The sequence below is a fragment of the Cyrtonyx montezumae genome, unplaced genomic scaffold (assembly GCF_038088225.1).
Source record: "Cyrtonyx montezumae isolate F1298 unplaced genomic scaffold, pur_monq_1.0 scaffold_10, whole genome shotgun sequence".
NCBI classification, from domain to species: Eukaryota; Metazoa; Chordata; class Aves; order Galliformes; family Odontophoridae; genus Cyrtonyx; species Cyrtonyx montezumae.
The window spans coordinates 44,389,693-44,406,099 of record NW_027071826.1 but is presented as its reverse complement, the minus strand read 5'-3'; the positions used below and the strand labels follow the sequence as shown (position 1 = coordinate 44,406,099).

The 16,407-nt window shown below is 41.1% G+C and overlaps 1 protein-coding gene and 1 long non-coding RNA gene across 3 annotated transcripts; both read right to left on the bottom strand.

Annotated features, from left to right (window-relative positions):
• Positions 1-2,316: 2,316 nt before the first annotated feature.
• Positions 2,317-2,850, bottom strand: LOC136060936 (uncharacterized). Its single transcript, XR_010623405.1, has 3 exons — positions 2,756-2,850; positions 2,560-2,648; positions 2,317-2,469 (listed from the first exon to the last, which is right to left on the bottom strand). It is a non-coding gene; the product is annotated as an uncharacterized LOC136060936 (long non-coding RNA).
• A 1,768-nt stretch (positions 2,851-4,618) lies between these two features.
• MRPL23 (mitochondrial ribosomal protein L23) lies at positions 4,619-15,311 on the bottom strand. Of its 2 annotated transcripts, XM_065755155.1 has the most exons (5): positions 15,248-15,311; positions 15,021-15,143; positions 14,619-14,701; positions 12,790-12,863; positions 4,619-4,982 (listed from the first exon to the last, which is right to left on the bottom strand). In XM_065755155.1, exons 1-5 carry the CDS (start codon positions 15,271-15,273, stop codon positions 4,824-4,826), a joined length of 465 nt encoding a protein of 154 aa, XP_065611227.1. In that variant the 5' UTR covers positions 15,274-15,311; the 3' UTR covers positions 4,619-4,823. The 2 variants fall into 2 exon arrangements, with proteins under 2 accessions (XP_065611227.1, XP_065611226.1); XM_065755154.1 differs by lacking the exon at positions 15,248-15,311 and having other exon boundaries at positions 15,021-15,241.
• Between the last annotated feature and the right edge of the window lie 1,096 nt (positions 15,312-16,407).

The following is a 16,407-nucleotide window of genomic DNA, read 5'->3' as shown; positions in this document are numbered from 1 at the left end:
ATACAAAGAGCTAAATTCTGTCTAAACAGTCATAAATTACTCCAGAAGAAATGGCTCAGCTACGATGTCATCTCAGCTATTCTAAAGTCTTTCCCATTTAAAGAAAATAATATTTATAAGAATTACCTCTCTTCTCCACAAACACATGAATCTTAAACAGTACTGCTCATTTTTCCCAATTACAACCACTTTAAGAAATTCACAGGTCAGATGACAATATGCGACTTGGGCCCAACTTATTTAAGGAAATTTAATTTGTCTTGCAATGCTTGTCAAGTTCAAGCCTTGAAATCCATGCCAGGTAACATTCAACTGCAAGTTTCTAGCTGATAGACAGAAACTACAGCATTAAATTTTATGGTCTGTGTTATTCAAGAGGTCAAAAAAGATTATTATCACAGTGCTCCTTTTTAGCCATGGTACCTAAAAGCACTGGCATATAAGCCAAGGGTCACGTCTGGAAAGCCATTCTCAAAGAATTATTTTATATTGGACTCTTGAGAAGACCTTGAACTCTTATTTCAGGAGAAAGCAGCATTGTCAATACAAAAGTTTGATGGCATTCAGTCCTCCCAGCAAACAGTGCTTTTCTTCTGCACTCTGCCTTGATTCACACATGAAGCAGATGTCCCCTGCCCAACTCTTACCTCTCTCTTCAAGCCATTCTACAAACAGGTGACTGCTGAAGAAGCCACACATTGTGTTACAATGTGAAAATTCAATAATTTTCCAGATATTTTTTCATATAATTAAGGTAACCTGAACAGATCAGGTGTTCTCCAGCAATGAATATTCTTCCACAGAAAGACAACTTTGGGCATAGTTTTCCCATTTTTTTTTTCTTCCATTCAAATATTTAGCAACAGTGGAACAACAACGGATCAGACTGATGAATACTCTTCTTTTGGCAGAAGTGTAATTAAGGAGTCCCAGTACGGAAGCAGACATCTGAAGCTCCAGATTACCCACTCCCAGTTTTATTTGTCCACAAAAGCAAGCCATTTACCCTCCCTGCTATTTGGCTTTCCACTGTACAGAGCTTTTTGTGATGGAATATTTGCTAGATACATCATTAAGTTGTATTTACTTCATTTCTATCATTTATTTTACTTAGCCTTTTCTCTTAAGAGAGAGGAAATTAAAAAAAGAGCATAAAACTGGCAACTAATTTGCAGGATATACTTCAACTTTGACACAGGGTGGCCTATACACAGAAAATGGAACTCTGAGACTAACCACTTACCAGCAGAGCTGCACATATGCCTTCCGAGTTCAATCTCTTGATGAGAACATTTATATTCTCTAAGGACGCGTAGTGAGGTTCAGGTGACAAATGGTTAGAAGACACAGGAGTTTTGCTACCTGCCACCTGCACACACCCACACTTTTTTACATGATCCACATGGAACTTAGCATTCAGCTGAGCAGGAGCTACAGCGCAAAACTCATTTCAAAGCTGTAACATTAAAGAAGGCACTTTACGAAGTCACTGTCCCTGCAATTCATTTTGGTTTGATGTAAGCAAATAATAAATACAAATAAACAAAAAGCAATTGTGTGTTCCCTCTGAAGCATAATGGTATGGTTGCAACAACTCTCATCATAGCTGGGTGCCTTTCTGCACCAGAGAGGCCTACGCAGGCAATTGCGCATCTGCTGACTGTTCTAGCACATAGCTCTCTTTGGGGGGTTGTGCACGTACAAAGGGGAAACATCTCCCCTTCATGTCAAGAGAAGCCAGCAGCTGCAGAGCTGCGCACGCCAAGTGTGGGATGTGGCTTTTCCTGCACTAAAGTGAACGTCAGCCTCAACCAAGTCTTTACTTTGGTCCTTGGAGAAGTTATTCATGCGTACATCTGAACTCTTGGCCACAGGTATGGCTGCTGACATTGCCAAGGACAGCTTGACACCACTGAAAGCAGGGCTACATGTGAGCTCACAGGATTTGCTTGTCCCTTCCATCACCCAGAACATCAGGATCTGTTGGAATGAGCACTATTTAATCAACACAGCTACGTAATTCTGAGACCTCACTGTCCTTGCTTCACCACTCATCTGTTATGTTTCTCTGTTCATGACACAAACCCTGACTTCATATACAAGTGTTATATTCATTATCTTCTAGCCTACCTGTACAGTTCGGGGGACAGGATTTATGAAACACTACGTATATATCAAGAACTAGCACCTTCCCTGAAACACAAGTCAACGAGGGACTGGGAAGGTCTTGGCATCTTTGTAACCACACTCCCTAGGGAAATCTGAGCATCAAAGCAAATGGGACTTTGAACTTTATTTTTTTAATCTTACCTTAATTTCACAGGCACACTGTTTTAGAGGTGGCTGGTAACACTGGTTCTTTCACTTAAGTAGCTTGAGTATCTGCCAGAATTTGGTTGTAACGACTTCATACAGACATGGATACACTCATTTCTATTTCTTTCCTTTTGTGCCACTCCAGTCAGAAACCTGTTTTGAACATGAGCTAAAAATTAATCTCCCATGGAGAAATCAAAGTAGCAAAGCATGGTAGACCTGCCTGTAACTTTTGATACTCACTCAGCCTAGTGCATATTTGGTACTGCAAATAAACTCCTCTCAGCTCGGGTTCTCAGTGCCAGTACAGAAGCTGGTGACTCCAACCTCTCCTGAGGACCGTAATATGGAAGGCAGAAAGCCTGGTGGTTAATATCTCAACTTGCTGTTACACCTACCACATGGAATACAGCCTCACTTATCCAGAACTACCACATACCTGACTGTTGGCTTAGTCAAGGCTGACCAACCAGCTAGGAAGCTATACGGCAGCACTAGATGAATTCTTCTCATTTCTCTGTCACCTTGGTAAAGATGGAGTTACCTAAATTGGAAGCTAACAAAAGGAAAGTGATGAAAAAACAGCAAATTCTGTAACACGGAAGAGTAGGAGCAAAGACCCAGATCCAGCATGGATCAACTCCAAACCGAAAAACACTCTCATTAATAAAACTTAAAAAATAAAGTAAAAGGAGAGGCTAGGTGGAAAGCTAGGAAAACTGTACACAGCAGAAGAGAGACCCTTCTATCCAGACAAATTCAGTCCTCACACTTTAAAATTGCAGGCCACCTCCTAATTTAACCCAGAGTTCTACACGTCACTACAAAACTCTGGAAATGTTGGCTTTGCAGATATGCCAAACACAAAAACTTTTCTCAGTGAACTCAGTATTTTTCCACATCTACTATTGTAACTCTCCTGGCAGGCTAGGATTAGCAAATCCTCCTTTATCTCCCTCCTCACAGAGAGCATCTCTCTGTTTAAGCATCAGCTAACTTACACAGATCACCAAGCACCATCTTCTTTGGACACTAGATAAAGATGGGGGTGGGAGAGACACTGAAGCTGTAAGCAACAAACTGCAGGAGACCTACTGCTATGCAGAGAAGATGCAGCAGGGAAAAAGAGGCAACTAATGAACAGAAGGGGGTGCATAACATCTTACTCGGATTGTCTCTCTGGGGAACAGCTGTTCCCTTATAAACATCTTGCTAGCTGTCCAAACAAGAAGTTCAGACATGGAACAATAATGGAGAGCACCCGAGTAGATGTGTTCAAGGAAAGGGCTCATTCACTACACTGCCAATTGCTCTAAGTGGCAGAATTCAGAAGCTGAGGAAACATGAGCCATATGTTTAACCCTGCATGTGCTAGCATTATACCTAATGGCCTGCAGAAACACATCCTTCCTTCTCTCAATGATGAAGTCCTCCCTAGCCCTCCTTTTTCCTCTGCTGTTCCTGACACACCATCAGAGCACATTAATTGACAAAGGGAAAGAGAAAATATCCTCATCAAAGCAAGGAGAAACGGCTGCAGAGCCAAGAAACGAAAAACCTAAACGTGGCAGCCTTGAAGGACTAAAAAAGTTCTACCACTGCCCTGGCAGCAGCAACTTGGAAGTAAAGGGAGGTGCACCAGAGAAGTAAAAAGAGTCTTTTTACTAGTCCAGAGCACAAAACAGTCTACACTCGCAGAATCGTTTTTGTGCCAATACAACTGTGTCTACACAGGACTCTTGCCAGCACTGCAAGGTAGCTGTGGGCAGGGGAAGGAATATTAGCACAACCGAGCCCTTAAATGTTCCTAGGGCAGACTGGTCACAGAAGGCAATTAACTGCATTGCACAAAAGCCAGCAGAGACTGTGCACCACCTTTGTTCATTTCTTGAGGCTTCTGGGGATCACACACACACACAGCCATAAGCCTATCTAATAAAACCTGCATCCAAAATACCACATAGCCAATAAAGGAAGGAGTAAAATCAGATCATGCACAAATGTCCAGGAAAGGGGGCAGCTTTGGAAGGAGGGCAATGCACAGGACAGCAAAAGACAGTAACTGACAATAATGGAAGTGTCCTGACCCTACAGTCTAAATATCTACAACTTTTTGTCCAACCTCAGCTGTCCTGTCATGACTCCTATGCATTCAGTGCAAAACACACTTAACCTGGGAAACAAAATGTCTCCTACTCAAATGACCAGTAGAAGGAAGAAGATAAGTACAATGACACTCTCACAATCACAAACAACAAGCGATTTCACATTGTAGAAATAGCCCCCAAGTTCAGAGGAAAGATCTGATGCAGCCAGATTTATTTTACCTTTTTAATTCTTTAGGGCCATTTTGTTGTAGTTGAGCACAGTCAGGGAAAAAAAAAAAACACAAAAACACACGCTAGCAAGCACTGCTCAGGAATAAGCCCTCAGTCATTATGAGAAGAGTGCAAGTTCAACTGAATAAAATCCCTTCGGGCCTAAAGAAAGGCAGCTGGTTTCTTGCATCAAAGTCCAAACCAATCAGGCACTCCACCTCTTCTGGGGTCACCCTTCTGGCTCTCTTGCTCTTTCTCCATGAACTTTCTGAAGTCATCAAAAGGCTCAGTTTCTGAGTCTTCTTTCTCTGGAAAGAGGTTGGGAAACTGAAAGGTTTTCCCTTGACCCTAAAGAGAAAACAAACAGTCAAAAAGGCATTCCAGCCTTTCTGCAGCAGGTATGACCCATATACTTGCAATTACAATGAAAGACCACCCTGAAATTTCAGTCAGTGTGAAACAGTACCTCTTAACTCCCAATATCTCTTCCCAGCACTTTCCCTGAGATACACACAAATCCCTCCCCATCAAAAGCTAGCTTTCTGCCTCTTCTCTTTTATGTGGACATTGTTTCTGGCAACTTTCTTTATGGAATGAATGGTCAGGAGACAGACAACTCTTCAAAGACACTGAGACCATTCAGATACGTTGTAGGAGTCATATAGTAAAAGCAAGATTAGCAAAATAAGCAATTTTGTTAAAGTCACACCATCAGGGAAATACATGGCAGAGCAAGCATTCATTATGTTAATACTTAGGATACAAGTAGTGGTTATATTTGTTAAAATCTCATCTGGGATCAGAAAGAACAGAGCTAGCAGCTGTTATTATAGGGTGTAATGTGGGAACACAGAATAACAGATATCAGAGGTTTCTTATCAACTGGAATAGAGTCTACAGTGTAAAATAATTACAGTGGGAACAATTTGTCTAATCCATCACTGATGAGATTAAAGTGATTACATCTGCATCAGTCATTCTGCCTAAAAGACAAGTCATTTTAGTGTAACATCATCACCAGATCTATGTCTCCCACTTGGAAAATAAACATTTGCTTGGTCTCTGGTTTTTATCTAACAGCAGGAAACCATTATTCTGTGGAAATGTTCTACCCCATTAACATTATCTGCTTGCTTTTTAGTGATGTTTGCACTAAGCACAACTTCATTAAACTCAACAATATCATCCCTTCCATTCCTTTGCATCTCATACGGGACTTTGCATAATGAAGCTCATAACTGATAGCACATAATTCACAACTCTAAAATTACTCTCCAAAACACTTATAAGTCTTATCATACATTAACTTCATTGGCAGAACACTACACAGAAACCTCAATAAAAGCATTTAATTGCCTTGGATGAAAACAGTTTTTTTCAGATCACCTACTCTTCACGTTTGTGCAATAAACATAACCAAATCAGAGGCACAATTAAGAAGCAGCTCCGCAAAGGAGATGAAATGAGCCTTCCACAACGCAGCTATCTGTACTACATTCTGGGATCAGAAATATGACATAATTACATTAAAAAAAAATCTGCCACTGCATCCCTGACCCTGTTGAATGTATGCTATGTTCCATTTAGCCATACACACTCAACATGGTCATTTACAGGTGTGAAAGAATTTAAACCTCAAGCATACGTTTTGGAAAGAAAAACCATGACTTATCCCAGTTGAACTTATCCAGACAAGAATCTAGGAAATATCAACTCATACCAAGCAATGCTCCAGTTGTTTTTGTAGTGCATACTTCTTGGGGGTTTCCTAAGAGCCTGACCATACTACAAAAACAACAAGGGAGCTGCTGTGTACATTGCTCCTTCCTAGATTCTAGCCTGGATAAGATCAACTGGAACAAATCATGGTTTTCCTTTCCACGACGTACACTAGGGAGTTTCAGCTCTTTTGTACCTTTCAATTACCAACAGGTAGGCTTATAACAGCTGTCCTATGACAACTGAAGCATAGTTCCATTTTGAAGTACAGAAATAGGCATTATCCATCTCCTTGAACAATCCCCAAAGCTGTAGCCTACTGAAATTCTTCCTGCAGTGGGATCAACAGCAAACACCCTAGAGGCCAAGGGCTGCCCAAGATGTTAGCACACTGATGCGTTTGGAAAAGAATTTGTTTACGTTATAAAAAAATCACTGTTTTAAACTGTACTGCAAGCAGGTTGCTCAGCCCTGTGGTACCTACAGAACAGACAGGGCTGACACTAAGGAGTCATCCATCCGGGAGAGGAAGCCATTTTAGCTAAACACATTGGAAAACAATTCAGAATAATATGGTAGGCATACCACCTACACTGAAAATGTGAGAACTGTTCATATTGGTAACACTGTAGTATGGGGTTCTTGTTGTTCAGCACTTCCATTCTGGTATGCCTCCAACACCAAAGCACTTCTCTTATTGGCAAATGAAGGAAAGCTGTCCTTAAGGCACACTAACAATATTCATGGTAATTCACCAAGCACTGCAAAACAGTGATTATTTTTAAAAGAGGGAATAAAAAAAATTTAAAAAAAGATATGCAAAGCATGTAGCGAAACCAGGCGAACCTTTCAGCTGCGTATCAAAGTGCTCACAGTTCCCATTTCAAGGCTGGTGAAAGTCAAATATTGAGCTGAAAAAATGTCAATCCGTATCTGGAGCCTTTTAATAAATCAAAATCAGCACAGACAAGTTGGCTCTTTCCAGCTCTTGTTTTGTGAAGAAATTCTGATTTTGGCTGGCAGCCAGACACGATTCGAAACAGCCAAGACATTACACCCTGAGAACTGAAGGTTGATAAATCTTTAGTAACAATACTATGCAGTAACACTGCACTGTAAGACTCTGTGGTGATGAAAGCTGTATGAAAAATAGCTGTAGTGCATGCTCAGTAGCTAGTTTTCAAAAGAAGCCTGTATCTTGGGTATTTCAAAATTGCAAAAATACCAAGAGGCATCAGCTTACATAAAGTGTTGAGAGTCTATCCAAGCATATTTATATTTGCTCTATCTTCAACGTGATGCCAGAGGCCACCAATGTTTCAGCTCATACGCCACCTTCTCAAAACAATGCCTAGAAATAGAGGGATCCTCACTCCTTTATGCAACCCTGCTTAAGATATACATTTTCCTTTGTAACAAAGTTTTCCCTTCTATACAGCAGTCATTTGCCAGCTATACAGTAAATGAAATCCTAACCAACATAAAGCAAACAACAGAATTTCTACTTAGTTCATGATTTTATGTGGTTTCCAAACTGACAGAACAAGAACTACTGGCATATTCAACCAGGATGCAAAACTCTGTGTTTCTTATTCCTAGACCTTATGTTTGTTCAGCATTTTACCTTTTGCATGCCATTTAACTGAAGTCATCCCTTTCACTGATCTACTGAAATTCATAAACAGACATGGACTCTAAAAAAAAAGCCAGGATCTGGTCTTCCTTTACAAGTTCTGCCAGCACAGTTACCTCAGTCAGAAGCACAGGGAAAGTGGGAGAAAGTGAGAACACCCTCCTATCTGACAGAAAGCGCTGCAAAAAATAATACTAATAATAACAGGCAATTTTGCTCAGATTAGTTTGTCTTAGAACTGGATGGTGAAAAAGCTATTTTGCTGACATTGCAGCAATGTGAGGTGATATCCTTGGAGTCTGTCAGGATAAGCTCTCCCTCCACATCCCCTTATATGAGGCCTTAAAATGTTAAAGAATAAATAAATAAAGCAATGAAGTCATAGAAACATTACAAAAGTACCCAAAAAAATAAAGTCAATATGATGTTTTTACACATTGGTATTCTCAATTTAGGGTCTTCCCAGAGACCTCCCTTTTTCCTAGGAATTCTAGGGTTGTATACAAGTGAGATGTGTGGTCCTGTGTTTAGATTAAAGAATTGGGAACCGTTCAACTTCTCTCCTGCACAAATCTAATCTTCACTTCAGCTTTACCCAAATGTAAAACTGATTTATACACAGGGTCTTTACTCATTTATTACATACTAACAATCTTTCAAGATAACAAGTGACCTAAACACTGAAAATGTATTTTTAACTTACATTACAAGTCTTACTGGTTATAAAGGGTGAAAACACACCTTGCTCCCTGAGTTTGTAGGAGTTACAACATCAAGTGGTACAAATTGCTTCCATTCATTTTAATGGGAGGTTAAGTGACCATAATTAGGCCCATGAAGTCAAGTGTTAGCCTTTCCACTGCTGAGCCTCATGTCAGAAAATTGCTGGAAGGATTATCCAGCACAAACTCACTTGTACTTTTTTGACCTTTGAGTCCCTTCAGAAGTTTAGGAAAAGGAGGTCAGCAAAGATATTACTGTGTAGGAATGACGCAGCAAACACTGCTCGTGTAAACAACTGTGAGGTCTTTTGATTATTTAGATAATTGAAGCACTTACTACTGTCCTTCAGAATTAGTAGAAAAGTGATGTTTATAGTATCGTTAACTAAAAAAATGTTGGACTCCCAACAGCACGGGACTCCGTCCAGCAGTAGCAGCAAATGCAGTTAAGTTTAATAATCCAGTGCATTTCAACAGTTCTCCTACTATTGCACATGGTAACATCTGATATTAAAAATGTATGGAAAAACAGCACACAGAAACAGCTTCAAAACCCACACAGGAATAGTACAGCAAACAGGGCATACAAGTTGGCTCTGAATTCATTACGTGTCACATCTGATGTGCAAATGGGTTAATTACTAAGAATGTACAGGACACTGCAAGCAGGGTCTAAGGAGAAGGCATTTGCAAAAATGTTCCCACTGGTGCCATCATTCATGTAGCTAAATAGGTGTTAGTCCTAATGTTGACAAGGTCAGACTCCTTTTTACAGCCATCTCCATTAGATTTCTCAAAACAGGTTTAATTAAAAATAGGTCTGGATTCCAGAGGCTTGTCTACAGTTGGGCTCCCACGGGTGCTAACACCTGCTGAGCTAAACAGTGAGAACAGTGAAGGAGGAGGAGGGGAAGTTTTTGGGTTTTTTTTCAATTTCTATGATGTTGATGTAACTGTAAAGTTTACCAGTGGCTTTTTTTATTATTATTATTATTTTTGAAGTTCTTTTAAGTAACATTAGGATAGTTATAATTTCATCAGATAAAAGGTTGCTGTTTCAGTTACTTGGCAAGGATATATAGATTTGATTTCCATTAAAAAAATCAATTAGCATTATAAAGCAGGATTTGATAGCAAAAGCAAAAATCTCTAACTTAAACCTTTCTCACCACATTCCAGAAGGGGAAAAAAGGCACGCAGACTCTGGAATGGCAAGATATTGTTGATCCACGGCCTTCTATGATTTGAGGTATTTTTTTAGTGTGAAAATATTGTGCTTGGACTGATCACGTATTTGTCCAGTTACAGCCTGAGAATAAAGTAAACAGCTCTGAATCTCCAAGAAATAGTATTTGGAAAGGAAAGGACAACAATTCTTCTGTGTGGAGCAGCTGGGGCACTATTGTGACACTTAAGGGTGTATCGACTACGACTTTCAACCTTTGAGACACTTGCAGTAAGTTAATGGATATGCACATTGCGTTGGAACACATAAGATGATATTTTATGAAGCAAACAAGCAAAAGCAGCCACGAGAAATATGCTCCATTACATTCAGGTAAACTACATTAAAACTGCTAGGGAGTCTTCACTGGGAAGAGCAATACTTCCACCTAGTGGGCAACACAAGATCGACCCAAGACCTTCCAAAAACACAGTTATTTTTCCAGTCATAAGCAGTTTTAACTTGAAACTGGATTAATGAGAGAAAACACAGCTGGTAGAAATGGTGGGAAAGCCCTGCTACTCTGAGTCACGGCAGATGCAAAATAATTCTCATTAAAAAAGGATTTTACAGTGGTTACCAAACTTTCCTAAATTAGGCAGATACTAACAATGGACTGCATAGGGCCTGTTTTGGCCTGAATCACACCATGAATGAGAATGAAGGCAAAACCTTCCGTTTCAGAAACAAGTTGGCTTTCTGGCCTCGCCCAGCATTTAAAGCTGGTGTGAACACAGAACTGGGAGCTCACTGAGACACCACAAACAGTGATGAAAAGCAAAGAACAAATGAAAAAGAGAAAGAAAAAAAAAAGACACACCTAGAGATTAGAATTCATAGGCAAATACAATAACTCCAATAGAAGGAAAAACAGCCCAGGAACTAGGTGAAGGGAGAATATGCAGATATCTATTTAAACAGTTGGTTTCCTCACTTAGGATGCCATACAACAAAAACTTAAAAGGTGAAGCCCTAACTTCATTCACAGCACAGGTGAAAACATGGCATTCTATAAAAACTTATAATGATACTGTTGGATAGCAAGGGATACTTCAGGAACCAGGAATACTCCTCAGCCATAGGACCACAGTTCTACACAGTGCAATTTGCCCAGCAAACAAAATAGGGGCTAGAGAGCAATTCCTAGTACTATTGGTGTACAACTGCTTCCAGTACTACACAATCCTCCATCATACTGCAGTTACGTACACGGTGATGACAACTATTCTTATCTCAGAAATGTAATCTGAAATAAATGCACGTGGGAACTGTCCTTAATGAGTGGCTTTCCATAGAAATACAACATTTTCCTTTCCATTCTTTACCCCTGAATTTGTCTGTGGGTTTCAGACTACCCCTGTTTTTGACTGAGCAGACACAGAAACAAGACCGCATTAAATACAGTAAGATAAAATTTGAGAGCTGACCAAGGTTCACTAGAGATGCATGTCTGCTTCAATTTTGGGAAACAAGTCTCCAAAAGCACAGCCATCACCACCAAGGGGCTGTGACAATAGAAAGTACCTCTAACTCCTGACTAAGAAACCATCATCCAGAGAAAGTAACTCATAAGACAAAACGACTCCTGACATTCAATTCCTCAGCTGTGTTCTTAATACATGAGTCATACCTAACCTCTTGCAGACAAAAACCTTGCACAGTCAATAACCTTCCCTCCAAGAGGGGGAATCTGTCCAACAAAGCAGACAGTCTTCCTTGAAAATGGCACGTTTTCTTTGCCATCAAAACACAAGCCTTCATCAAGAGGAGGCTGCCCTCAACCCAAGAACCAGTAAATGAATGTTAGTCCTCGCAGAAACATAAAACTGTTACATTCTATTAACACTGTATTTCATGCTGTCCTTTTATAGATAAGGGCTGTCTACAAAAAACAAACAAAAATAAACCAACACAAGAGTTCTCAATTTTCCTTCCACACCTTTCCCTAAAAGGGGCTTTAAAGAAAAACTTCTAAGATCATTTAAATTCTGAAAAACTAACAATATTTATTTATTTTTTATTTCCCATTGTCTGTGCATCTTCCATTTCATCACAAGTCTGTGTGAATTTTTATATAGTCTTTGAACTGTAAGATCATGCAACTTCTCCCCACACTAACTCAGTGTCCCAGGACAGAGTAATACTGAGGTTGTGTTGCCAATAATAACTTTGAACTTATGGTTTTACAACTATAAATAGCATTCCTTTAACGTGATTTCAGTATGTGAAAGGTTTTTCTTTCAGGGGTGGCATTTTTTTTTTCCTTGTAGCCAGGTGAGCCCAAGAGAAGTCTGAACTATAATATGCTTCTGTTACGAAAGAAACTCATAAGAACATGAAGCTCCTTTTCCACTGGGCAACCAACATATGTTTTAGAACCCAGTTCAGCCACAAAGCACACTTATTAGACATGACTAAGAGCTCTCCAGGGAATATGCCTTAGTCTTCTCAGAGATCCAAAGAGCTTTAATAAAAAGTTCCCCGTCCTTACAATATATTCTTTTACTTACTGGACATTTCAGCAATCAACCACACGAGCCATGAACTTTGCAGAGTACAGGGTCAGTGTGAAACTCACTGGCAAAGCAACACCATATGACATCAGACCATAACTTACACAGAAGCCTCAGACAAAAATGGAACTCAAAACTAACATTCAGTTTGAATTTGTTTTTCAACTAGGTCATTTAGATCAGCAAATATCTTTTATACGTTCTGGAATGCGTTAAAGAAAAAGTCTACATTAGAGGACTGGAAGAAATATTCAGCCAACTGGACAATTCACTAAGCATTACTTCCAGCTTGGCTGATTAACAGCTCCTTCTTCCTTCCCTGCAAGCATCCCTGTTAACTCACCAGCTGTACGTAGGCGACCTTGTAATCTGGCTTCTTCACTCTCCGATTCTTATGGTCTCTCTTGTTGTTTGCACCTGCAGAACAGAAGAGACCCATCTGTAACTACAAAGGAATTCCAAGTGACTTCCAAGTACCCAAAAAGCAAGACCGGGCTGAAGGAGGGGGGGGGGGGGTCCAGCAATCTTCATTTTTTGTTACAATTGATGTTATTTCTTCAATATCAATATGCAGGCTACACAGTAGTATTGCAATTCCTAAAGCATACTGAAGTTGGTAAACCCTGCTCACATGTCAGATGAGATATCATCAGACTCAAACTGCTGACATGCTTTCAAGGTCACAATAGCAATTTTGCAAAGCAGAAATTCTTCTCAGTAGGGGCCAGAAGAAATAAACCGTCCTCCCAACATTAACAGCTTTAGTCAAATAATGAAGAAATGTCCACTAAGCAGCTTCAGACTGCTCAATTTTTACTGCTCAGCTACTGAGAATGATCTATTGTCATACACATCAGAAAACTACACTGCGTATCTGAAAAATGAAAACAATCAAAATGAAGCACCTTCACTTCATGCAAGTTGTGTTCAGAAGTTCATTTTATTCCCGGCCTATAAGAGGATTAAAGCTCTTCAATTAGGAGACATCCTAAACCTTTCCTCCTCTATCCCTAACTATACACATAATACCACCACTTCTTTAAGCAGTGAGTTACAAGGACAACTAAAAATATTTTTCAGTGCTGTTGGAAACCGAATGTTTTTGGCATTAAGGCTTAATTTTAGTTTCTACATAGGCATATTGCAGATTATCTTTGTTCTCCTTCTACTCTTCTATATATTCCGAGTTCTACAACCTTCTCTTGATGCTTCATCTTTCATTCTCCATTTTTCACTATCACAGCTCTTTTTACCCTATGTCTTTTTAAAAATCACCCCTTCTCTTGGGATTAGAAACATGTCAATGAATTCCTTCCCCCGTCAGTGCATGAAAAAGAAGAATCCAGACAAGGATGTACTAACCAACAAGTCACTGTCCATGTGATTAATGAACTTCCTGCTAATCAAAAACATAAATGACATAAAAATTATATTCCTGACTTTGTACGGCATACAAAATGCATTCAGAGAAGCTCTGCAGAAGGAAGCATTCATATGTGAATGTGATTTTACATAATCCTAGCCTAGCTTAATTAGACAAGAGTCCCTGTGCACCAAGTGTGAGTTCAAGATGACTAGGAATGCCCTTTTTTGCTATTTTCTTTTCTTTCTGTTTGTTTTCGGGGGGGGGGGGGGGGGGGGGGATTGGTTTTTTTTTGGTCAGTTTGTTCGTTTGTTTGCTTTGGCTGTTTTTGTTTTTTGTACAAGTGTAGTGCATGGAAGCAACACAGTCACTGGATACATAAAAGTCCACAGCAGAAATGTAGTAACTACAGGGGAAAAAAGAAGAAATTTTGTTAAAGTGTGTTCCTGATATAACCTACTTGTCTAATTGAGTATTTTTCCCCCCTACACACTCTGGCTTTTGTCAGACCATAACACCTCCTCTCTGTGCAAGCTAGGTAATCTCATGAAGTAGCTCCTTCTGAAGCGAGTGAGACACCCACTGGTCATGGAGAAACAGTACCAACTGAAAAAGCACTTGGAATGAGTCAGAAAACAGACAAGATTTTAAGACTTCTTAAACTAAGTTTTTAAAAGAAAAGCCAATGTAATCTAATCAAAGCATTCAAATGTGAAGTGGTACATATGAAGCAGCACATGCTTGTTTTAAGGAACAAATAAACAGATGAGCAGGGAAACTATAACTCTGAATTACTCAACTGCACTTACCGTACTGTATCCTGGTCCTCACAGCAGCTACTGGAACGTTATAGATTTTTTCAAGGTAATTCTTGATATCCACTTTTGTCATTCTAAGCAAGGAGATAGTATTTTGGGGAAAGAAAGAAGCAAAAGTATGAATACTTAACTACAGGGTGAGAAAGAAGCAAAACTATGAATATTTAACTGAACTCAAAACAGAGCCAGTGTAGCTACAGGCACGTTGACAGCACAGAATAAATTTGTCTTCACCCTTTAACCAAACCAAGGTAGATTCAGCCCCACCAGGAGCACCAGTTGGCCCCTCGCCCTCATGCCCTGAAGCAAAGAAGGAGCTGCTGGTTGGAAAAAAAAGAGCATGGGGGGCTGCTCCCTCCCGGGCCCGACGTGCCGCCCTCCGCCCGCACTCACTCCATGGAGACGCGGAACTGCACAGTGTCCTCAGGCTGCGGCACGCCAGGCCGCACCGCCAGCATGAAGAAGTTGGGGCGGAAAATCCGCAGCTGGGGGCCGCCCAGCTGGAACAAGGGGTACCTGAAGGGAGAAGACGTCCCGATAAGCAACCAACCGGCATCACTACACCGCCAACCCCGTCCTTCCTCCCCCCCATCCCTCGCCATGCCGCCCAGCTCGCTCACACGACTCTCTTGCAGCCCGCCGCCATGGCCCCGGCACGGCCCGGAAGTGCTGCGGACACAGAGAGGTGGCGGCGTCCTGAGGGGCGACGACAGCCGCTGGCGCCCCCTGCTGGCGCGGAGGAGCGGCGGGAGGGAGGGATTCGGCGGGTGCTCAGCGCCTCTGCGGTGGGAGCCGCCTCAAGGCTGCCCCCTACAGGCACAGTGGGGTTCATACACAGGACTGGCCCGTGGGAGTTGTGGGGGGGGGGTCAGGTGCTAATCGGTTCTTTTACTATAGAACCGTAGAAAAGCTGAGGTTAGAAAAGACCACTGAGATCAGCAAGTCCAACCACCAACCCGTCCCCACCGTCCCCACTGAGCACACTCAGTGCCGCATCTCCACGGTTCTCAAACACCTCCAGGGACGGTGACTCCACCAGCAACCTGGGCAGCCAGTGCCCCACCACCCGTTCTGAGATTTTCCCTAGTACTCAACGTGAAATGTCACTTCTCGCAAGGATGACCATAAGCAGCCTCATTTTCACCAGCCCTGCCACCCCAGCAAGGCCTTCTGAAATCTGGTAATCTTTGTGACAGTGCTGTGATTTCCTTTTCCTCACTGTTCACTGCAGCATGCATATGCCCATGGCGAGACAGAGTACATAAGCTGGCACTATAAGTTTAGTAGGAAACCAGATGGGAAACCTCTGGTCAGCTTCCTTTCGATGAGGTGTCTTCAAGATTGGTGAGGAGAGCAGCTCTCTCTACACAACAGCTCAAACCCCGCTCTTGTTAGCAGCTGTTCTGTGTCTCCAGCCCCATTTGACATTTGCATTGAAATAACTATGGAATTCATTGGATTTCAATGCTATAAGTTGATTAACTGCCTCAATAAACATTTCAGCATAATATTTGAGTTAGAAGTGCTATGTGCTGTGACATCTGCATTTAAGAAATGCTATGTGCTGAAAGCTACTACTTCTGTGGATTTATTCATCCACGCCCAAGTCTTTGATTCCTTTCATCACTCAAATGTTTAAGTCCGCTTCAACTGCATTTGGCTTCCAGACAGGCATATAGATTATAAGCTCCCTAACGACAGAATTGAGTTTTCTTATCTGCCTGCATGGAGGCTGTAAAACCGGCCCTGAGTCCTGGTTTTTGGTTAATGGTACTGAACC

Excerpts from the sequence above, each read along its gene's own strand:
- MRPL23 (XM_065755154.1), bottom strand. The coding sequence starts at position 15,229 with ATGGCGAGGGATGGGGGGGAGGAAGGACGGGGTTGGCGGTGTAGTGAT. Across the intron at positions 14,702-15,020 it reads CAGTTCCGCGTCTCCATGGA|AATGACAAAAGTGGATATCA; the intron begins GTGAGTGCGGGC and ends CTCCTTGCTTAG. Across the intron at positions 12,864-14,618 it reads GAGGACCAGGATACAGTACG|GTGCAAACAACAAGAGAGAC; the intron begins GTAAGTGCAGTT and ends TCTGTTCTGCAG.